This window comes from Schistocerca americana, chromosome 2, assembly GCF_021461395.2.
Source record: "Schistocerca americana isolate TAMUIC-IGC-003095 chromosome 2, iqSchAmer2.1, whole genome shotgun sequence".
NCBI lineage: Eukaryota > Metazoa > Arthropoda > Insecta > Orthoptera > Acrididae > Schistocerca > Schistocerca americana.
Genome location: NC_060120.1, coordinates 355300641 through 355325871, shown reverse-complemented (window position 1 = coordinate 355325871; position 25231 = coordinate 355300641). Strand labels below are relative to the sequence as shown.

At 41.1% G+C, this 25231-nt stretch overlaps 1 protein-coding gene across 1 annotated transcript in view; it reads left to right on the top strand.

The window, feature by feature from the left end:
• The window catches only part of LOC124596338 (SUN domain-containing protein 2-like), a 170604-nt gene that overhangs the window by 59734 nt on the left and 85639 nt on the right, over positions 1-25231 (top strand). The window contains exon 3 of the mRNA XM_047135441.1: positions 18117-18228. Within this exon, the coding sequence (XP_046991397.1) occupies positions 18117-18228 (112 nt within the window). The remainder of the gene's footprint in view (positions 1-18116; positions 18229-25231) is intronic.

Genomic DNA, 25231 nt, shown 5'->3' with positions numbered 1-25231 from the left:
ACCACGTACCCGAAGCATACATCGCGGTCAATATGGTGTCTCTTCACATAGTGTTATAGCATCTTCCTTATAGTTCTCTGCATCCTTTCAGTTCTCCCATTAGCTTGAGGATGTAGGTGACTCATCCTCAATTTCTTCACACATATCAACTTACATAGTTCCTTAACAAATCCAACATAATTTCAGTATCCAGTCTTTCACTAACATTTGTACCACTGTTGCTGCCTGTTGGTTTGACATTGTGACCATTTCCACTTATCTAGAAAAATGATCTACAATTGTATGTACGAGGGTTGAATGAAAAGTAATGCCTCCACCTTCATTAATCGGGTTTGGATAGGAATATTTTCATAAATCAAACACAGAAATAATCCTTAGAATTTGATCCCTAATTACCAATATTCGCTTTTCCACATAATCACCAGCCAATTGGATACATTTCTGCCAACAATGAACAAGTTTTCTGAAGCCATCATGGAAGAAGTCGACACTCTGTTTTTACAACCACAGTCTCACAGTTCTCTCAACATCTTCATCAGAAGCATAAGAAGCACAATGATGTCCCCACAGATCGTCTTTCATTATCAGGAACAGATGGAAGTCAGACAGTACTAAATCTGGACTGTATGGAGGATGCTGTATGGTGGTGAGATTTAGTCTCTGAAGTTCTGCTGTTGTGGCACGTGAAGCAAACCAATATTGTGACCCACACGTTCTTGTGAAATGCTGATTGTGCTTGCAGTTTTCTCTCTAAGTGATACGATGATCATCCTGCATCAATCTGGCAACATTTTGCTTGTGAAACTCAGTGGTTGCTGTCACAGGACGTCCAACTCTTTGTTTGCCATGCAGGTCAGATGTTCCCACCTCAACATCTTTAAACTTTCTCACCCAATGAAGCACAGTACTCACATCAACACAATTACCATAAACTGCTTTCATTCTCTGATGAATCTCCTTTGGGGTGACACCTCCTGTTGTCAAGAATTCAATGACTGCACATTGCTTAAATCGCATTGACTGACCATCTGTGCAGGGTTCCATACTTTACTCTGTAACAACACAACCAATCAGTGCTAAGGCTTCCTGCCAAGTGGACCGGTAGAGAAGAGGCTACGGAACAAGCCAGTACCTGTTGCATACCAACGCTGTCAACTGTTGAAGAGTTGTGAAGGTGGAGGCATTACTTTTCAGTCAACCCTTGTATTTATTCTCTTCAGGTGTTTTGTTGAAAGGACCTATTTATCAATCCCAATAAATTCAAATGGTACTAATGCTTCAGATAATCTCTGCAATGGTACTCTCTTTCGACACAAAACATGCTCTCTCTCTGTGTACTGTACGCACTTCTGCACATAGTGGTTCACATCTGTTTTCCTATACTTCCACCAACATCTCTCTTCTACTCTCCTATTGGTATACATATTCTCCATGACCTGCTAACACTTGAACATGTTTCTCTTGTAGCATTCTGTTTCTCAGCCTCTCTAGTACTACTTGGTTTCTCTGTACAGCAACCCATCCTGTTTACAAAACTGTGATTGTTTACCATAGTGCTTGCACTCATCATCCATCTTCCACACTATCTGCCTTTTTAAGCTCATTACCATCTATTTGCAACACTGCTTCTTTCCTATTTAAGCTGTCTGCATTCCCATGTCTCTTTCTAGGTTTATATACGACTTCAAAATCAAACTCACTCAGTCTTGCTGCCCGTTGTGTGAACTTAATAGATGGGTTCTCCAATCCCAGCAACCATTTCAATGCTGCAAGATCCGTTACAACTTAGAACTTTTCCCTGTAGAGATAATACTTGAAGTAGGTGATCCTGTAGATAAGGCTCAACGTCTCTTTTTCCATCATGGAGTAATTACTCTGTCCTGAGTTCAGTTGGGTTGATGCATAGGTTACCGCGTGCTCTGCGCTTTCTCTTTCTCAAGACAAAACACAGCCAAGTGCATGGTTGGATGCATCACATGACAGAATGAATTCCTTACTGAAATCTGGAAACACTAAGATTGGACTTGATGTTTGGGTTCCTTGAAAGCACATTGACATCCTTTGACCAAACAAATTTTGAACTTTTCTCCAGTAATTGCATCAGTAGCCTGGCAACATCTGCAAATCCCTTTATCAATCTTCTGTAATAGTTTGTGCCTCCAAGGAATGACTGTAGTTCCTTCACTGACCCAGCACAGAAAATTCATGTACAGCTTAAATCAGTCGTGGCATCTGCCTTTAACCCTTTAACTGCTCTGGATGTGTTTTGTACCTGTCCCTGTGTGCTCTGAACGTGTTTACGCGTGTCACCAGTCCTTCTACCTGGTACTCTGAACGTGTCTATGCGTAGACACATTCAGAGTACCAGGTAGAAGGACTGGTGGTGTGTGTAAACAAGTTCAGAGCACACAGGGACAAGTACAAAGGCACATGCGTTAACACATCCAGAGCAGTTAAAGGGTTAACCCCTTCCTTCCTTATTATGTGACAGAGGTACACCACCTCTTCCAACATATAATTATACTTTTCCATGCTCAACTTTAAATTTGAAGCCCTCAATCTCAGGAATACTTATCTTAAGCATTGTATGTACTGTTCTGCATCACTTGCACAGACAGTTATATTGTAGAAATACAACAACCATTGCCATGGTTTCAACCCTCTCAGAACACCTTCTCTGAAACATCACAGTTGCATTTTTTAATCTGAATGGCATCCTCCTGGACTGATAATGACCCCACAGTGCAGAAAATATTGTTTTTGGTCAGTCTTCCAGAGCAACTTCCAGCCAGTGGTAGCCAGTCCTTAAGCCCATTGTTAAAAAATACTTTGCACTGGACCAAATTGTCTGTGGTTTCTTTAGTGTTTGATGAAGGGTAGGCATCAGTTATAGTCTTATCATTAAGATAATCAGAATGGAACCTGTTTTGCATCTGCTGATTTTTTTTAGGCACAATAATTCTGGGCCACCATGGGCTATTACCCTCCTCAATAATCCCATCTTTCAGCTGCTGATTGATAAATTCTTCCAGAATTGGTTGCAAGTACCACTGAACTCTATGATTTGCAGTAAACTGATGATTCATTTTCTGTTGGTATCAAGTGCTGCATAATAACAATAATAATTAAAAAACTCTTCCATTTGTTAACTATTGCTTCCTTTGCTTGTAAACCAGTTTCAAAGACATTTCTTCCTTTGCTTGAAATGCAGTTTCAAAGACATTTGGTATTTGTCTGTTGCTGACACCCCTTGTGTTCCACTCTTCCTCTCCCAGGATAGCCATATTAGTGATTAAAAACCCCTTCATTAACCATAAATCTTTGGCGCTAAAATTATCCACAAGTACAGGTACCATTTTCTCACCATTTATCTCTTGTACATGTACAACCCTTCCCTTTACAATACTTCTTTTTCTCCCAACAGTTTCACTATACACAAAATTCCTACCCTTAAGTTAGACTCAACATTAACCCAAAGCAATTTGCTGTACCTTCAGTCACACAGTCATGTGAATCGAGTCTTAGTGTGATTGTTGGCAGTTTAAAATGGTTTCACATTCCCAAAAGAGTCACCTCACAAAATCACTACACTGGCAGCGGTTTCACCTAAATGAAACATTTTCCCATCAAGCTCCACCATATGCTGCTGTAGATTGATTTTGACACAATGCTGATATAAGAAATCCAACACCAGCATCATGTCATAGCCCTCATGCATGTGTGGCACAATCTCTACACATTGTTTGAACTGAACTGTACTGATGTAAAAACCTACATACACCAACACCAAAGGCATGACATCTTTATCCCCCACTCCAGTTAATCTATACATTGATACTGCTCTAGAAAAAAGATGCTAGTTTCCTGACACCAGTGAAATAGGACTGGGGTCAGTAGATATGTTTTGTGCTTTCACATACCTTCATTGTTGCTTTTCACCAGGGTATAATTCAAACAGTGGCAATGGGGCTGAGGCACAGCTTATGCCTCCAGCATTGTGACAGCCATGACCCACTATAGGAGCTCTGTGGCCAGTGCACTATGTCCCAGAACTCGGCAGGCCCAGTAGTGGTGGCGGCTCTGTGTCTTGCGTCTCAGGCAAGGCTACATTGACACCATGTTGAACTGCAGATGCCATACCTCATTCTGGATGGTGCCCCAAGTGTCACAGCCATGTGGTGGTAGTGCTTTGACACTAACAAAAGAATATTTCAGTACAAACGTGGCTAGGCATTTATACACTCACAGATTGTATGAGGTATCGAATATATTGCTTCCCCCTACTTATACCTCCCGAGGAGATCACAAATGTAAAATTAGAGAGATTTGAACGCGCACGGAGGCTTTCTGGCAGTCATTCTTCCCGCGAACCATAAGTGGCTGGAACCGGAAAGGGAGGTAATGACAGTGGCACGTAAAGTGCCCTCCGCCACACACCGTTGGGTGGCTTGCGGAGTATAAATGTAGATGTAGATGTAGATGTACTTGCTTGGGCTTTACTATACCTTGTGTACTAAATGCTGCCACTGCTGATAGTATGGAAAGACTTCTGTCCTCTTCCGCTTAGATGCTGCTGTGTCAACTGTTTTCAGATCTTGCCTGGCTGGCTCACATTGCAACACATGATGGCTCTGTTGTGTTTAGTAGGGCATAACATCCGTGCTCGCCTGTGGCTGGCTTGGCTGTAATCTACTTCCTACTTCATGCATTTCTGACCAAATATGGTCTGTGCACTACAGTACTAACATGCTGCTTTAATAATATGTATAGACTAACTTTTTCCTCTTGGCTTCACTCGTATATATGTTTGACACATGTACAACACACATCACCTCTTGCCCCATTGCTGTTTCCACTCCTTCCACCCCCCATCTCTCTGCCCATTTCCTCCTTCCTACTCTATCTTTCCGTCTTATTCTCCCACCTGTTTGTCTCTCCATTTCCTACTCCCCCTCTCTCTATGCATCTCTTCCTTCCCCCTCACTGTGCATCTCTTTATTCCCATCAAACCCCATCCCTCTGTTCATATCCTCTTCCCTCCCCTTTCTGCCCATTTTCTTATTGTCCATCTCCTCCTACCTCACTGTCCATCCACCTCCTACCACCTCTTTCTCACCCATCTCTTCCCATTCCCATCTCTGTTTCCAACTCCTGCTGACCCCTCTCCCTATCCATCTCCTCCTGCCCACACTCCCTAACCATCTCCTTCTCATCCTCACATTTCTCTATGCATCTCCTTCCTTCTACCTCTCTCCACCCCTTCTTGATCCGCTCTCTCTGTCCATTCCCTCCCCTGTCCATCTCAACCTTCCTCCAGCTGTGGCCCTCAAAACAGTTCAACAAAACAGGCTGATACTACTCCCATAATAAGCGTGTTGTGCAACGTAGCTTATATGACATGGGCTGAAAAACAATTCTTTGCTCATATCTCTGCTCCTGTTGGAGCTAAAAGGTTGTAAACCACACAGTGCTAATACTCATGAAGTTTGCTGTTTAGATGCCGGATTTGGCTGAAATCAATCCAGGGGTTTGGGAGTAGACCTCAGTCATAAACACTTACAGTCTGCATTTACAGGTTGTTTCAGAAATACTTGTACAAGGATTGGGAACAGGTTCCTTACACCAAAACAGGAAAAACAATTCAGATAAACATATCTAAAAAACTTTCATTTTTGGGTTATTAATGAAAGTTGAAGTTCAACATTTTTCCAGGTACAGCCCTACAAATTCAATTATCTACACACCTGTTTGGCTCATTCCATCCTAGATGGCACTGTGTTGCAGGAAGACATGTTTATTTTCATCCTGTGTCCATTGCATACCTGCACTACAGGCAATGAGTTCACTAAAAATTGCTCCATTTGAATATGGCAGGATGTTCATTTCATGGGCAGGCAGGCCTGATTTTTATATACTGCAAATTTTAATGGACACAAGAGTGCACAGCAATATCAGATGGCATTTCAGACCAAAGACAGCCAAGTCATCAAACTGTTGGTGCTGTGTAGCATCACATTGCCAAAACAGGATCTGTAGCAATACAAACTATTGACTGAGAAAGACCACGTGTTGCTCATATGCCTGGCCAAGAACAGCATGTTGTACTGGCTGTTGAAGAGGAGCAAGACAAGTAGCCCTGGCGTATGGTACATCTCTAAGTTCAGCATGGAGGATATGTTTTGAGCAACTCATGTATCCATACCATCTTCAATATGTGCAGGCCCTTACACGTGCCAACCACCCACCATGGGAGAACTTTTGTGGTGGGTTGTTACACAGTCTAGTCATTCATTGTTTGTCAATTCAGTTTTGTTTACAGGGGACAAAATGTTAGGAATAGATTTAATAATAGATTTCCACAATCAGCACGTATAGGATGATTGCAATCCTCATTTTACAGTGGAAGATAGACACCAGCATCTTTTTTTTAAATTACTGTTTGGGATGGGACTGTGGTTGACTTTCTGGTTGGGCCATTTTTTCCCCCACCACACCTCAGTGATGCTGACATAGGGGTTTTATTCAGAACATCCTCTAATACCCACAATTGGATAGGTAGAGGATGACCAGTTCCATGGCGTTCACATCCTACCAACTCAGTTTTGTGGATTATTATCTCTTGGGGCACCTCAAACAATTGGTCTATGCAGCAGACCACCCAAATACAGGAACTCTTGATCAGCAGGTCATGGAAGTCGGGTGAAACCAGTAAAAATTTCCAGAGACTATTTGAAAGGATGTGACAGTCCATGATTTAGTGAGTGCATGCATGTTTAGAAGTAAGAGGAGGCATTTTGAGCATTTATTATGAGTTATATGTTTATGAGCTCCAATTACCAAAACTTTCATCCCCTAACACATATTTCTTTATATCTAATGGAGAAGTGAAACATCAATTTTCATAGATTCAACTTTAAAAATAGAACAAAATATTCCTTAAAAATTTTCATCCCTTGTTCATACCCTTAGGGGATGATTTTCCAATAATAGTCAAATACTTATTTTTTTATTATTTCTAACTGAGCAGCCAAATACAAATTTTCATAGATTTAGCTTAAAAAATGTTACACAATGAAATATTTCCATAAAAACTTTCACCAACTATTTCAGCCCCATAGGTCTTAGAGGTCGAAAAATACTGAAACACGTATTTATTTATTTATTTATTTGTGACCAAAAAGCCAAATACCAAGTTTTGAAGGTCTAACTTCAGAAATGCCTTAATAGTGACGACATATTTTCAAAAAACTTTTCAAGCCCTATTTTGAAAAACACCTTCTTAAATGACTCCTACAGTATAACATCAACATCCTCTCCAAATTTCAAGTTTTTATCCTTGGCAGTTTGGACCAGGCATTTAATGACTCAGTCAAGACATTTACAGACGTAAGGGACTGGTTCCTTACATCCTATATATACAGTGTGGTTCAAAAATACTTTTACAAACTTTGGGAAAAGGTTCCAAAACAAGAAAAAATGTCTAGTAAACATTGGCTCTAAAGTGCATACCTTAAGAGCTATGAGCACTTGTTCAGTTGAAGAGATGTGTTTCACAGTACCGAAGATGAAAAAGGGCCCATAACTTGAAAGGTAAGCATTTAAGACCTCTTGTTTATTAGACATATTTTTTGTTGTTTTGATGTAAGGAACATATCACCAAAATTTGTAAAAGTATTTCTGAAACATCATGTATATACATAAAGATTAATTTTATTTGGTAGATCACTAATGTAGGTCAAGAAAATCAGTGTCCTTAGTGCATGATAACCAACCATATTTTTGTCATCTCTTTTCCTTTGCCTGAATATATCATGAATATTGCAATATATCAGCATGCTACTAATTCAAAAATGACCACAATGATTTGTAAAGCCAAATTCTGTAACTAATTTTCTAAAAGTATTAAAATCTTAATTGTAAACTCAAATAAATGTTTCCAGAATGGAATTTTCACTCTGCAGCGGAGTGTGCACTGATTTGAAACTTCCTGGCAGATTAAAACTGTGTGCCGGACCGAGACTCAAACTCAGGACCTTTTCCCTTCGTGGGCAAGTGCTCTACCATCTGAGCTACACAAGCATGACTCATGACCTGCCCTCACGACATACTGGTGGAATTAAAGCTGTGAGGGTGGGTTGTGAGTTGTGCCTGGGTAGCTCAGATGGTAGAGCACTTGCTCGCGAAAGGCAAAGGTCCCGAGTTCAAGTCTTGGTCCGGCACACAGCTTTAATCTGCCAAGAAGTTTCAAATAAATGTGATTGAAACAATGTACAATATAGTTTTGTTATTGTCAGAAGCTATATTAGATGCAAAAGAGAGTAGAATGATGTCAGTTTAAGCACTAATACAGTGTCAATCTTTGTTGGTGTGTGGTACCATAAACATGTTTTAATAGTATTTTTCAGTATTTTAGTTAGGTCAGTTATTTGATTTACTTGAAATAGACAGCCTGACACATTTTAAGTGGACCCAGATATTTTTTCATGTGGAGGAAATGTGACAGAGCTGAGTGAAATGCGATTATCCATATCTTTCGATTAGCAAAACTTTCATGAAAACTACATGCACTATAAGAAAGAGCTCAACAAAAATAATAATCTGAATAATGGATCCAAGTTAATTTCAGCCTAGATGACCTTTCTTAAATGTTTATGAGGTGATGCATTGTCATATCTGTCTTCTTACACGTTGTCTTGTGTCCAGTTGGTGTTTGTGCCACGTGTATTGCGTACCTGTTGCAAAATCCAGACAGGATTGAGGTGATGCAAAGAGACAGTGGGCCTGGCATGGTGTTAATTTTGTGCACTCTGTCATGTCTGATACCTCCATGTTCACAAGTTGCACACATTGTGCGTGGGGAACATGGGGGGCAGGTGTAACAGATGCATGCACATTGTTAGACAAGTGCACCATACTGATCTGCATTTTTGGTGAGTAGTGCAGTGGGGTATGCAGTGACTGCCATGAGTGTAGTTTCTTTTGAGCTTGGAATTTGTGGGTGGTGGTGCTGTGCCCATTGTAACTGCTGTAGGTAATATAGCACAGCATTCAGTTTCCTTCCTAATGAAAGTTCTTGAGTTTTCAAATCTCAATTCTTGTCATGTTGCCTGATCTTTTTCACTTCTTCATAATGCTGTGTCACCATTTCTAATTCAGATTCTAAGGCCAAACAGCCATTAAGTGTTCATAGACACATGTCGTAAGTAGAGACTGGAAGGGGTTGCACTGGAATAGCCCTCTCCAAAGCTACACGTGAAAGTGCTGGCAGTCTTCCATTGATACCAGGTACCAACTCTCCACTGTGATTTGCGTGAGTATACCTTTGTTAGGTGAAGAGAGAGCTGAAATCTGTAGGGAAAATTCACACTGAAGACTGAGTCATGGACAACTGCAACCACAAAGTGCTATGGAAATTTTTCCTGAAAACTGAGTGTTGTTTGTGGCATGCAGTTGGATGACAGACATATGTTCCATTTGTGGCTATTCCATGGGAGTGGTGATGACTTCAGTGCCATTGTGGGATGCATACAGTCTACTCTTGTCACTTGTAGAAGGTGTTAACACTAGTTTTGACCATGTGCTTGAGCTGTAGGTGGCTTTGTTGTGCACTGTGATCAGTATCACCTGTTGCAGACTGTGTCACAGTTGGTTGTTGCACGGCATGGTGCAGTTATGAGCCTGACTGCCAGATCAATCATGGGGTGAAACCAACACGGCCGTGGCTGCATCCCTAGCTGCTGTGAAAAATGTTATTGTTGGCAGTGCATGTGACAATTGTAGTTGGCTGAAAGTTATCATTCCTAGAGCGGTCACTACTGATGTCACTCTCGTGAGTCTATGTAAATGTTAGAGTGTCAGTGTCTCCTTGTGGCTGTGGCCTGTGTGATATGCCAGGGATATGCTGGTGGCAAGAATCTATGGTGGCAGACAGAGTATTTTCTTGTGACCCAGTTGGCTGGGCCCTGCATTGGATTATGAACACATTTGGCTGAGTTATTTCCAGCATGGATGGAACAGTAAAATCATACAAGGTGTTGTTGTATGGACATGAATTAGTTGCCCAAATATTGTCTTGTTGATGTGAAGCAAGATTTGCCTCAGCGTCAAAATTAATGAGGAGGTCAGAATGGGTTTCACATTGTTTGTGCACACCTTCACCATTGTTACTGACAACAGTAAGACATGTTACAATGTCACTTTTGTGTTTCATGCAAATCCGGGTGGGGGAAGAAAAAAATAAGTTATGTGAGTCACTGTTTCATCCAAAGTATTCGAAAAGATGATAGTGGTGGAGTGACTCCATTGTTGAAGCAAACACTATCTGACAATGTGCATTGTTTTGTTGATGTAAGTGCTGCTATTCATTTTGGGGTCATCACTGTAGTGATTCTTTTGGAGAATGCTGTAAGGGCATACTTTATCACCAACAATGGGCATACAACACATGGGCACAGTAGTTGTTCATAGTTAACTGTGCAAGCTAGAATGTCAAAGATAATCCTTCATGCAGGAGGGCTAAACTCTTATTGCTGCCAAATGGTCTTATTTGCCTAATATTATTTATCATCGATAGTGAGGTCCTCCCAGAGACATTGTTGCCTCTGATAATGTTATTTTCATTGAAGGACTGAAAGACAAAGAAGAACTGCCTGAAGTTTAAACTTTCACAAGATAAAACATGAATGAACTCGAATATTTAAAAAAGTTGTGTCTTGGTAATTGACATTACGGCACACCTGAAGAGTGCAGTGAGACAACTGATTATATTACTCAAAATAAAATATCACCACTGAAACTATGTGATAGACAAAAACAGAAAATACATGTCAAATTTGCAGGCAACAGGTGGGATCTTTTACAAGGCAGTATAATCACAGATTTTGAAGTGATATCAATAGTTAAAGATATTTTCATCTCAGATGCTGTGAAAGACAAAAAATGGTAAGAAGCAAAATCTGATGAATAAAAATCACTCTCAAAACTGAAACACAGATTCCTGTAAAAATTCCAAAGTTTTTAAAACCTTTAGCTTGTTGCTGGATGTGGCATCAAAGGGAAGATAGATGTTATAAAGCCAAATTAGTTGCAAGGTGTTTTGTGCAGGTTGGAGGACTAGACTATTAAGAAGCTTTTAGTTATCAGTTGGATTGCTTCTCAGTCTTGCATTGTGATAACAACTTGCAATGCATTTAGTGATCTGCAAGAAGAAATTTACATGTTTAGACATGATGGATTCAACCACAGTACAAGTATTTTATGAGCTGAAAAGGATTTTTTGTGCCATAAAACTTGCTTCAAAAGTCTGAAATGAGAAATTCTCATAAATGTGATTATGGTGGGATTTATACATACTGATGATGATTATCATTCTTATTGAAATGAAAACTGTAGCTTCATTATACAATTGTTTGTTGATGGTGGATTAGTTATTGGAAAGAAGACAGACAGCAGTACTTAAGATTGGAACAAGTTGAACCAATACTTTAAAACAGCATTGGATAGGTTGGTTCAATATCAGATATCTCAGAATGGAAATCAAAATAAATTCACTAGAAATTTTAATAAATAAAGCTATTTAAACAGAGGAAATCCCAATACATAGTAAGTATGATAGTTTGAATCCAATAGCTGCACATATGGAATGTGGAATGGTGACACACAGTGAAAATCTTCTGAACAATGAATTATTGAAGAAAACTGAACTCTATGAAGTAGCTAATCAAAGTCTGTTGTACCTAATAATAACATCTCACTTTGATATTAAGTTTTCTATCAATTAATTAGATTTAGTAATAAAACAGTGGTGAGCCACTGGAAAATGGTGAAATATGATGTGTGAGGAGGATCAATTGTCTGGTACATTTGAAAGCAACAACTTGTGACAACTTCAACAGATGAAGCAGAGTTCCAAACTATCATGGCTTTGGTTGACAATATATGTTGGATACAATGTCTTAGAGTAGAATTTCAAATTTTAAGTTTGAGCCATCCAGTATGACTGAGTTTTGACAATCAAATTTCCATACATACATTAAAGAATACAGAAGTAATGTGCACACACTTGAAAGCCAAACACATTAGCAGTATGTTGTCATCTGCAAGAATGTGTCGTGAAAGAGCAATATTGTGAACTCATTAGGTTACTTTCCATTTGGAAGGCTGTTGCACTCAGCAACTGTTGTATTGACTTGTAAATAATGAACTTCCAATAGATCCTGCCATGGGCAAGAGCCTATTTAAACCCTGCCAAGCTACATTTGCACTGTTATTATGTTATTACTGCTTGCATGCATTTGCCTTATCTTACTAGGTTCGGTGTATGTAATGGTGATTGGCATACATGCAACAGTCTAATAGAGTTGTGCTAACATTCTTGGTTGTGTTGTGTGTTCACATTACAACACAAGTGCCTATGAGGATGGGATTGTTCTCTGCACAGTTTTCAGTCTCTGGTTGGTCCTCCATTGTGTCTAAAATGTCTGATGGTGCTACTGATAAGTTTTTATACCGGTTGGTTGATCAACAAGTGGTTCTCACTGTGGCATTGCAGCTTTTCAGTCAACAGCATGGGGTGTTCCCCACAGTGACCCAGGTATTGCAAATGCTTGCCTCTGTTTTTGCCAGTTCTGGTCTGTCTCAATCTACGCCACCTGCCATGTCACCCTTGCATCTCCTACTTTGCCTGTCACTACCCTGATCATTTATCCCTCACTGTTTTCAGCTTACAATGAGACTGCTGAAGAATGGTGAGTGTACAAAAAATGACTGATGTTACTTTATACCATACTTTCTCTTGCATGTATCAAGTTCTTTGCCAACTGGCCCCCTGCTGGATCTGTCTCATTCTCTTTTGATAACATGTACAACCTTCTTTTGAAATATTGCTGTTAATGGACACACATCATTGCAGCTCGAGTTGAGTTCTATCAGTGTTGCAAAATACCGGAACATTCCTGTAAGTCTGGGGGAGCTGAGCTTCATATTTTAAGCCATCATTGTTGTTTTGTAATAGACGTACATAAGAAGTTGTACGCCACCCAAATTTTCGTGATGCTGTCATTTGGTTGGCCACTGTTCATGAGGTTTGTGAGCAGGTCCTTCAATGTGAAAACCTCTCCCTCTCAGAAATTCTGACTATTGCACAATTGTTTGAGGTTTCACGGGCTGTGGGTGCCCAAATTGAATCATGATGTGAGGTTGCAGAAGTTCAGTCTGTTTCCCCCACCGTTTTTTGGACAGTTCACAGGGAGACGATAGTGGCAGCTCACCCAACTCACTGCGGCAGCCACGGCCACAGCAGCAGCAGCAGCACAGCAAGTCCAGTAACGAACACTAACACAAGTGCTCCATGCCTCCCTCTTGTCCGTCATGTTTTGTCACTCATGGTAGGCCTGATTGTACTAAGTGGTGGGCCATTTTTCATCAGTGTAACAAAATGGGCCACATTGCTCCTGCTCGTAATGCAAAATTCCAACAGCCTATTGCAGATGCTGACATGGATGTCAAATTTGTATTGACAATCTGAATTGCGCCCAGTAAGCTTTTTATTGACATTAAGGTTTATCAGAAGGTTTTGCATATGCAAGTCAACACTGGTGCTGCCATTTCATTGTTCAACTTGCAAATGTACGTGGACTTTGGTTCTCCCCCTTTAGCGCCAGTGTCACATACATTAGTCACCTACAATAATCAAAGCATTCTGATATTAAGTAGTTTCCCTGTGCCAGTCACATATAAATCCATGGTTCATACGTAGACTTTTCTGGTGGTGAACAATGCATGCACCCAAAATTTATTTGGTTTGGATGGCTTTTTCCTTTTCAGGTTTACCTTTTTTTTTTTGGCTTGGGTTGTGGCAATAATTTCGAAGTCCACATCACCATGAAACCTTTGGCGAGACCCTGTTTCTTTTGAACTCACCTAGTACCAATGGTGCTTCATGACCAAGTGAAGGTGGAGCTCGACTGACTCATATCATGTCGTTCAGGGTTGTCCAACTGATCGCATCCAGTGACTGGACTACCCCCTTAATCATTGTCAAGAAGTTTCTGGTGCGGTTACACCTTTGTGGCAATTTCAGAGTTTCTGTCAGTGCTCAGTCTATCATTGACATGTATCCCTTGCTGCACCCTGACGAACTCCTCGCTAAGTTCACTGGTGATCAGTACTTTCCCAAGATCAACCTTTACAATGCATATTTGCAGCTTCCCATTGATGATGACTCTTAACAGTTCTTGGTTGTTAAGACACATTTTTGGCTGGTATCAATACATGCAGTTACCATCTGATGTGGCCAGTGCCCTGGCGATTTTTCAATGGTTCCTCAAACAATTCACGAGGTCTGTTCCTGGCTGTGCCAACCATCTGGATGATGTTTTGGTCCCTGGCTGTTCCACTGCTGAACATCTCAACAACTTACATATGCTCTTTTTAGTGTTACAGACTGCCAGATTAAAATGCAATTTGGAAAAGTGCCACTTCTTTCAACCTTTTGTTTATCTGGTACAAACCCCTTCATCAGAATTTCTCTACCATTGTGGCTCTCCTGCATCCTATGTTGGTCAAAGAACTTCAGGGTTTTTAGGTAAGATTACTTATTATCGTCAGTTTTTGCTCAGGGTGAGATCAGTTACGCAACCGTTACATACCTTACTGCATAAGGGCATGTCTTTCCACTGGTCACAGGCATGTGAAACGGCATTTTCCAAAATGAAGTCTCTGTTATGATCTGCAGCTTGCCTCGTAGCATACTAACCTGGGCCTACATTTAGTGTTAGCAACAGATTCGTCCCAGCATGGGCTGGGGTTGGTGTTAGCTCATAAAAGTTCTGATAGCTCCAAGTGGCTTATTGCATGCACATCTAAATGCTTCATTTGGCTCAGATTAGATACTCACAAATAGAGAAGAAGCCCTTGGCACTGTTTATGCCTTAAAGAAGTACATGTTTTCCCGTATTGTGTAAAATTTCATCTCATCACAGATCACAAGCCATTAGTTTTGCTGTTTAATCCCTCAGTGTCGTTGCCAGACAAAGCAGTGCATCTCCCTGTTCCTCTCTTGGTACAACTACGAGGTTCACTTCTGCCTCTGCTGATACTCTCTCCTGCCTTCGAGTCAGTCTGGACCCAGTTTTTGATTGGGAGGGGTTACTCTGTTTCCACATTGATGAATACGCTCAAAAAACTGTTAATAGTTTTCTAGTCTCTAGTGCTTAGGTTGCACAGGCTAGAGCAACTGATCTGATTTTACGGAATGAGGTACATTGTGCACAACATGGCTGGCCAGAGGTGCTTCCATCACAGGCATCCAACCCCTTCCATAACTACTATACATTTTGACATCATTTCTCTGTCACTGACAGCATTCTACTTCTTGATATGAACTATTCAGCTCCTTGCATGGTGGTTCCCTTGGCTCTCCATTTGGCTATCTTTTGGTTGCTGCACACTGAATGTACGGGGAGGGGGTGTCACGTACCAAGGCATTAGCTTACCGTCATGCTTTTGGCCTGGTTTGGAAGGCGACGTCATTTGTTTGGTTACAGTATGTTCCCAATGTGCATCACAGTAATCTGCCTCATGGGTGATGTTGTTTTCATGGACACAACCTTTGCATGCCTGGGACCCTCTCCACATCGATTTTTCCTGTCTCTTTCTTTAATGCTTATTGGCTAATAGTAATTGATGCATTTTTTTCTCTCGGCTCCCATATGTTGTTCATTGCCCATCAACTTTGGTGTCTCCCACCATGACAGTCCTGTCAAAAAAAATTTTCCATTGAAGGACTTCCGGCAATGTTGATCTCTGATAATGGCTCTCAGTTTGTCTCACAGGAGTTTGCTTCCTCCTGCAACGGCCATAGGATTCACCACATTTTTGCCTTGTCCTTCCACCCACAGTCCAATGGTGAGGACGAGAGGTTGGTTAGAACATTCAAAATGTCACTGAGAAAGTACATCATGACTTGGTCCCCGTCCAACATTGCATTGAATCAGTTTCTGTCTTCCTAGCAGTTCACACCATTCAGCGACAACAGCCCCACCAAAATGCTCCATGGGCATCAACAACAGATGATCCTGCATCTCCCGTGGTCCAGCCAGGGATGCCAACCCATGCAGCTGTGATCCCATTTCTGGCCCTGGGTGGTCTGTGCAGAGGAGGGCCTCTGTGCACATCATTATGACCAGTTGCATCTGCATGTGAATGACTGGATAACCCCACCTGGGACACTAATGTCACCATGACAATCTGTATTCCTCATTGAATCACCTGATGCAGCCGGTTTCCTGTCCTGCCACGACATACAAGGGGTCCCCCATCACCATTGGAAGAACACAGCGCAATTTCTCCAATACTGCTACCAGTACCGATGCAACCACCGTTCACAATGGAGCTGTCTCTTCTGGCTCAGCTGGCACCTGTGGGGCACCACCACCACCAGGCCCTGGACCTGATGTGGACATGGAGCTGATGCTGATGTCACTGTGACTCTGCCTGTGCCCCAAATACTTCTGACCATACGCTCCAGTGTCATCATATCATCTCAGTTACAGTCTGGCAGAGGAAGACGTCATGGACATCTCACAAATCTGAGATGGTCCCCAAGGGAAGAGGCGTGAAGTAATGCACAGACACTTGAAAGCTGCATGCATTAGTAGTGTGTTGTCATCCATGAGAGTGTGCTGCAAAAGAGCTATACTGCGAACTTCTGATAGAGCCTGCCATGGGCAAGTGCTTATATAAACCCTGCCATGCTATGCTCATGCTCAGTTATCATTTTATTACTGCTTGAATACATTTTCCTTATTGTATTGTGTTCAGTGTGTGTGACGGTGATTGGTATACATGCCACAGTCTAATAACTAACATTCTTGGTTGTGTTGTTTGTCCACCTTACAACAAATACTTGTGAAAAAAAAAAATAACAAGAAGCAAGAAGTATATTGAAATTGCAGGAAAGTTCATAAGCATTATTCAGATTCAAACAATTTAAAAGCACAAATCAACTTGCTGGTATAAGTGCTACTGAGTAAACCATTGGCTTGTAAAGTGTCTGAAGAAAATTATCATGAGTTGTTGAGATTTAATGATTTTTCTTTAATTCTGTTTTGCTTTTATGCATTGTGCTTAAAATTCACACGTATATTCTTTGTGTTTTTGTGATACTGCAGTGATGACATAATTGATCTTTCTCTCTGTCAGTCTTATTAAGAATACTATGTGAAAAGTGCTCTGTTAAAGTATTCTCTGTTAAATACTGTGCAGTGGTTTACTAATCACTATGTCAATCAAGGCCACTATCTTTACTGAATTTTGCAAGTGATGCTTATTGTGAATATCAGCATTTTCAACAGTGCATAATTAATTCTTGTGTATGTTTTTTTGGTTTTTCTGTTGCAGTTGTGATCTACAGTGTGAAAAACAAACACTTCTATTCCTTGTATTTTGTTGTTGGTAACCTCCTGGAATTACAAACTTTGATGTTAGTCTACTACTGTTATAATTAAGAATTATTTCTTGGAATCTGTGTCTTGCCTTATGCATTATTTGGTTTGAAACCGACTACTGTATTAATTAAGAATTATTTCTTGGAATCTGTATCTTGCCTTATGTATTATTTGGTTTGACTCACACTTCCCTGCAGCATTTTCTCATTGCCTGATTATGTGTTTCACTGATCAAGGGATTCTTTAAAACACAGAAGACAGAGACCTATTTACAAATTGCTCTTTTATCTGAAACTTCCTGGCAGATTAAAACTGTGTGACGGACTGAGACTCGAACTCACTTCCGAGTTTGAGTCTCAATCCGGCACACAGTTTTAATCTGCCAGGAAGTTTCATATCAGCACACACTCTGCTGCAGAGTGAAAATCTCATTCTGCTCTTTTATCTGTTCATATGTAGCTTCAAAGTTGTGTTAATATTCATTTGAATAAGATTATACCGTGAAATGCTTTTTGAGAAATATAGAATAGTCTTACAGCAAACAGAACCCCCGTAGGCAAGAATCAATATTTAAGGATTTATTCATGGATGTAGTTTGGTGTATATATATTATATTTCAAAGAAGAATTTTGTGTTACAAGGTATTATGTAAGTCACTTATTTATGCAGAAGGTGACAGAAGAATTGTCAGCCTCACAAAAAAACATTGAAAAGCAATTTGAGGAAACGCTGTCCAAAGGTCTTGAAGAAAATAGGAAACAAATTTGTAACATGAAAAAAGGTAATTAAAAAGTAGAGCCTTAGTTGCTATATTTTGTACAGTGACTCAGACATTATACTTTTCATAAATTTATGCATAACAAATGTCAGACTGTACAGGAGAATCTCACCTATCCGGCTCATGACTGTCTGGTCTTGTGCTATCCAGGCTACTTAATCTGTCCTACTTAATTAATATCAAAATAATACTTCTCTGTGATAAAATGAGGATTAATTTACTGTACATGCTGTACTCTTAAATCCTTAGCTAGCGGCTGCCAGCTACACAGCTACAATGCTTTGTTGCTTTCAAGATGTTTTATGTATCTTGAGCTTCTAGCACATCTGAAGTCACAACTGTAAGGTAGATTCTGTACTGTTAATATTGAAAAAATTACCAGAATTACTCTTCAACAAATGATACTTACAAGCCCAGTTCCCATGCTCACAAACAACAGTGAACACACATACAGGCCAGCTCTGTTGTTTGTGTATTCTTTGTTTCTTGAGACGCATATCAGACATCCAAAGCGTGTGTGTTATTAAATTGTTGTTTAAATGATTAATGGAAAATCTCATATAAAGATGTGAAACAAATACTAACAAAGAGATAGAGGGGCTAGCCAGTACTTACCTCAGCTCAGTACAGCCGATAGATACACAAAAAACAGAACCGAAAATTTACGTTCCTAGCTTTCGGAACAAATGTTCCTTCATCAGGGAGGAGAGAGGGGAAAGAAAGGAAAGAAGGGAAAGTGGATTCAGTTACTCACAACCCATGTTATGAAGCAACAGGGAAAGGAAAACAGGGAGGGTAGCAAGGATGGAGGCATGGTTGTCAGAGGGAAGCCAAAGATATTCTACTGTAAGTACTGTGTAGGTTCAGTCCAGGGGGATGGCAGGATGAAAGGATGTGTTGGAGTGCAAGTTCCCATCTCCGCAGTTCAGAGGGACTGGTGTTGGGTGGGAGAAGCCAAATGGCACATACGGTGTAGCAGGTTCCTAGGTCCCTAGAATTATGCTGGAGGGCATGCTCCGCTATTGGGTATTGGACATCTCCTAGGCGGACAGTTCGTCTGTGTCCGTTCATGCGCTCAGCCAGTTTAGTTGTTGTCATACCGATGTAAAAGGCTGTGCAGTGCAGGCGTGTCAGCTGATAAAACACATGTGTAGTTTCACACATGGCCCTGCCTTGAATTGTGTATGTTTTACCAGTAGCGGGGCTGGAGTAGGTGGTTGTGGGGGGATGCATGGGACAGGTTTTTCAGCGGGGTCGGTTACAGGGGTAGGAACCGCTGGGTAGAGAAGGTAGTCTGGGAATATTGTAGGGTTTAACAAGGATGTTATGGAGGTTAGGGGGGCGATGAAAGGCAACTCTGGGTGGTGTGGGGAGAATTTTGTCAAGGGATGATCTCATTTCAGGGGTTGACTTGAGAAAGTCATATCCCTGGCGGAGTAATTTGTTGATGTATTCGAGGCCAGGATAATATTGGGTGACAAGGGGGATGCCTCTGTGTGGTCTGGGGGTAGGAACTTTGTTGTTGGATGGGGGGGGGGGGGGGGGGGGGGGGAATGTATTGCTCTTCCCGGCGGGGTCAGGGATTTTCTCTGCCTCGTGATGACTGGGTGTTGTGTGCTGTTCTTAGGTTAGTTAGGTTTAACTAGTTCTAAGTTCTAGGGGACTGATGACCATAGATGTTAAGTCCCATAGTGCTCAGAGCCATTTGAACCATTTTTTTTGTATTGCTCGGGAGATCTGTTTGTGGATAAGGTCTGCAGGATAGTTACAGGAGAGGAAAGCACTGGTCAGGTTATTGGTGTAATTGTTGAGGGATTCATCACTGGAGCAGATACGTTTGCCACAAATACCTAGGCTGTAGGGAAGGGAACGTTTGATGTGGAATGGATGGCAGCTATCAAAGTGAAGGTACTGTTGTTTGTTTGTGGGTTTGATATGGACAGAGGTGTGGTTGTGAGCTTCAACAAGATGAAGGTCAACATCCAGAAAGGTGGCTTGGGTTTTGGAGAAGGACCAGGTGAAATTCAGATTCGAAAAGGAGTTGAGGTTATGGAGGAAATTAAGGAGTGTTTCTTCACCATGAGTCCAGACCACAAAGATGTCATCTATAAACCTATACCAGGCCAGGAGAAGCAGCTGTTGGGTCTTCAGGAAAGCCTCCTCCATGCGGCCCATGAAGAGGTTGTTGTTTGTGTAGTACTTTGTATTTTAATTAAAGAGTTCAAAGTGGCTGATAAAATTTTAAAAAATGTAGTGACTATGGGTTAGAAATTGTGCTGTAATGCAACGGGATTCTGGGTTAGCAGCAAAAACTGTTGCTTTGTAATCAGGAGTAGGAAAAAGTACTGTTGCAGATTGGAAGAAAAACTGAAGGAGTGGTGTAGTTTCCAAGCTGGTGGAGGTGGAATAAAACTAAGGAAGACAATGATGAGCAAGCTTTATTTTTGTTGCATGAACATTCAAGAGAAAAATGTTTGTCCATTACTGGGTGAATAGTGCAACAATAAGCATCGCAATTTCAGTGCCAAATAGTTGGAGAATATTCAGAATTTATTGCCAGTGATGGACAGTAGGATTTTTGAAAAAAAAAAAAAAAGTTCGCTATTTGCCATATTACCATTAGTGGAGAGGCATTATCTGCTGACAAAGAGACTGTGCCTTTGAAGTTATTTGATGAGAAGGGAACTTCTGGTGAACAGTTGCACAGTTCTGATGAGAGTGGTGCTCCTTACAAAAATGCTTGCTTCAAGAAAGAAAGCTGCAGCATCCAAGTACAAGAAAAGTAAGGAACCAGTTGTGGCATGATGGACTGTTGAAAAGCAAGAGGTGTGAGCTAGAACATGAGTGGCATTGCATGATGTGCACTCTGATATGAAGAGGCTGACCATGGGTATGGTCTGGTCTGGACCTGAGTGAGGGTGTGTCAGCTATCGGCTAGCAGCAGCTCCCTGAGCTGAGGTGGGACATCCATCAGTCCTGTGGATGACTGGTGACCAGCAGATGGGCCAGTAAAAATCTGATGAGGAAGTGGTGCCATATCTATAATTGTTGTAATATTTGACAGCATGAAGAGCATGAACTGTTTTCAAGCACTGTAACGAAGTTTTTCAATTGTTTAAACTTAAATATTAGGCAAACTATTGCACATACAATTAAATGTTGAAAGGGTCTTATAGTCCCCTTTCATTATAATTTTATTTGCTTTCCAGTGCACTTTGCATCCTACAGAACAATTTGTGTGTTTCTTTTTTTTGCTAAATTTTGTACTAGAGAAGACTGAGCTATGATTCAATCTGGCCATAGCCTATTTCTTTCTATGATTTGTAAGCATCATATGGCTTTTATGTTGGTTCTTTTCATACTTGCAAATGCATGTATAATGCCATTATAAGTCTTCCATGTTTTTATATGCAACCCAACTCACAGCTATGATTCCATAAAATGTTTATCCCTTGTTATCCTATTCCAAAACTCTCTGGCATGTGTGAATGAATGAATGTTTGTGTGTTTCATTTTGCTGTATGGTGGTTTAGTCTGCTGCATAGAATCAGTGGTAGTCTTATAGAATGGTCACACCTTGTAGTTTTCAGGTAGGCAAAGAGGTTTGTTCCCTTTGTGTGAAAGTTACAGGTGTTAGGTTGGTGGTGGAAGCCTGATTTCTGGGTTTTCCTGGCCACTGGGTTGTGTGGGAGAAGTTTTAACATGAGATGGGCAGTCTGCTTCCAGCTCTCCGAGGGTCTGCAGGTGAGGTCTCTTCGAAGAAGGGTGAGCTGATTTAACTGCGTGGCACTTTGTCTCATAGCAGGAAGGGAGCTTTTTGTAATTCAGTCTCACTGAACTTGCACCTTGTGCAGCTTTTGGCCTCATGTTTTGTCTTACAAAGATTGTTTTGCTGGGTTACAGCAAGGAATGCAAGGTTTTTGCAGACTTTCAGTTTGATTCCTAATGCAGAGTTTGGTCCGTAAGAAGAATGTAGCATATAGGTGTTGCATATGTTGAAGCAATCTCATGTAGGAAGTGCACCCTCAGTTCAGTGTGAATATTTGTGTGCCTGCGACTGTGTGTGTATATATTCTAATCTTTCCCGAATCTTGATAATTTTTGCCTCTTTGTGAATTTTTTTTGTTTCATTACTATATGTCCGTTGGAAACTGTCCACGTGGGTTGATATTAGAGTTTGTTGGCCCTCTGCCATTACCCTTTGTCTATTCAAATGTGTCCTCTGTAAAATGTTAATTGTTCGCAGCTGCTTGGTTTAATGTTGTTAAAATTTGGCCACGGTACGTAGAAATTGTGTATCCACACACCAAGTGGCCACACGAGTTAACTGTGAGCCTAACTTTCCTGTGGCCCCATGCCTCTGTTCTAGAGTTTACTTATTGCTCTGATTTTGGAATATTAAATATATCCTGTCCGGATTATTCAGTTGTATTTGTGGTTTGTGATTTCATGTTAAGCATGTATGTGTGGCCCTCATTGAGGCTGTTTCTCGAAACTGAGGTTCAACCTTAAATGCAACCACGATATTCAGATGTACTCTTTTGTTCAATCATTTCTCAACACAGCGGAACAAACCTCCTAACTTTGTTGCATGTTGTCGTTGGGGCCATCCTTGGTGTTCTTTGCATGAATGTGGGTCTGAATGCGAGTGTTAAACCTTTCCCGTCCCCCTCTAATTAAGACCGTGATTCTAAATTAAGAGATTCTGTTGTGAATTGTATAGCATTTCACAAACAATCATACATAGTTACCAGGCAACAGCAGTTATATAGATGTCTTATATCAATGTCTTAAGAAATAAATAATTTTGTTTCAAGTCTTATCCAGTATACCGATGTTACATCTCCTTTACCTATGCCATTTACCTTGTAGTTTCCTTGGTAGCACATCCATAACATTTCCATGTGCACAGATCCAATAATTAGTGCTCCCTTTTTATTTAAAAAAATTCTTTAGAATACATCTTGTTTTCAGGAATGTTGCTGCAAGCTGCTCTTATTCATCTACATCTACATCTACATTGATACTCCGCAAGCCACCCAACGGTGTGTGGCGGAGGGCACTTTACGTGCCACTGTCATTACCTCCCTTTCCTGTTCCAGTCGCGTAAGGTTCGCGGGAAGAACGACTGTCTGAAAGCCTCCGTGCGCGCTCTAATCTCTCTAATTTTACATTCGTGATCTCCTCGGGAAGTATAAGTAGGGGGAAGCAATATATTCGATACCTCATCCAGAAACGCACCCTCTCGAAACCCGGCGAGCAAGCTACACCGCGATGCAGAGCGCCTCTCTTGCAGAGTCTGCCACTTGAGTTTATTAAACATCTCCGTAACGCTATCACGGTTACCAAATAACCCAGTGACGAAACGCGCCGCTCTTCTTTGGATCTTCTCTATCTCCTCCGTCAACCCGACCTGGTACGGATCCCACACTGATGAGCAATACTCAAGTATAGGTCGAACGAGTGTTTTGTAAGCCACCTCCTTTGTTGATGGACTACATTTTCTAAGCACTCTCCCAATGAATCTCAACCTGGTACCCGCCTTACCAACAATTAGTTTTATATGATCATTCCACTTCAAATCGTTCCGTACGCATACTCCCAGATATTTTACAGAAGTAACTGCTACCAGTGTTTGTTCCGCTATCATATAATCATACAATAAAGGATCCTTCTTTCTATGTATTCGCAATACATTACATTTGTCTATGTTAAGGGTCAGTTGCCACTCCCTGCACCAAGTGCCTATCCGCTGCAGATCTTCCTGTATTTCGCTACAATTTTCTAATGCAGCAACTTCTCTGTATACTACAGCATCATCCGCGAAAAGCCGCATGGAACTTCCGACACTATCTACTAAGTCATTTATATATATTGTGAAAAGCAATGGTCCCATAACACTCCCCTGTGGCACGCCAGAGGTTACTTTAACGTCTGTAGCCGTCTCTCCATTGATAACAACATGCTGTGTTCTGTTTGCTAAAAACTCTTCAATCCAGCCACACAGCTGGTCTGATATTCCGTAGGCTCTTACTTTGTTTATCAGGCGACAGTGCGGAACTGTATCGAACGCCTTCCGGAAGTCAAGAAAAATAGCATCTACCTGGGAGCCTGTATCTAATATTTTCTGGGTCTCATGCACAAATAAGGCGAGTTGGGTCTCACACGATCGCTGTTTCCGGAATCCATGTTGATTCCTACATAGTAGATTCTGGGTTTCCAGAAATGACATGATACGCGAGCAAAAAACATGTTCTAAAATTCTACAAGAGATCGACGTAAGAGATATAGGTCTATAGTTTTGCGCATCTGCTCGACGACCCTTCTTGAAGACTGGGACTATCTGTGCTCTTTTCCAATCATTTGGAACCCTCCGTTCCTCTGGAGACTTGCGGTACACGGCTGTTAGAAGGGGGGCTAGTTCTTTCGCGTACTCTGTGTAGAATCGAATTGGTATCCCGTCAGGTCCAGTGGACTTTCCTCTATTGAGTGATTCCAGTTGCTTTTCTATTCCTTGGACACTTATTTCGATGTCAGCCATTTTTTCGTTTGTGCGAGGATTTAGAGAAGGAACTGCAGTGCGGTCTTCCTCTGTGAAACAGCTTTGGAAAAAGGTGTTTAGTATTTCAGCTTTACGCGTGTCATCCTCTGTTTCAATGCCATCATCATCCCGTAGTGTCTGGATATGCTGTTTCGAGCCACTTACTGATTTAACGTAAGACCAGAACTTCCTAGGATTTTCTGTCAAGTCGGTACATAGAATTTTACTTTCGAATTCAATGAACGCTTCACGCATAGCCCTCCTTACGCTAACTTTGACATCTTTTAGCTTCAGTTTGTCTGAGAGGTTTTGGCTGCGTTTAAACTTGGAGTGGAGCTCTCTTTGCTTTCGCAGTAGTTTCCTAACTTTGTTGTTGTACCACGGTGAGTTTTTCCCGTCCCTCACAGTTTTACTCGGCACGTACCTGTCTAAAACGCATTTTACAATTGCCTTGAACTTTTTCCA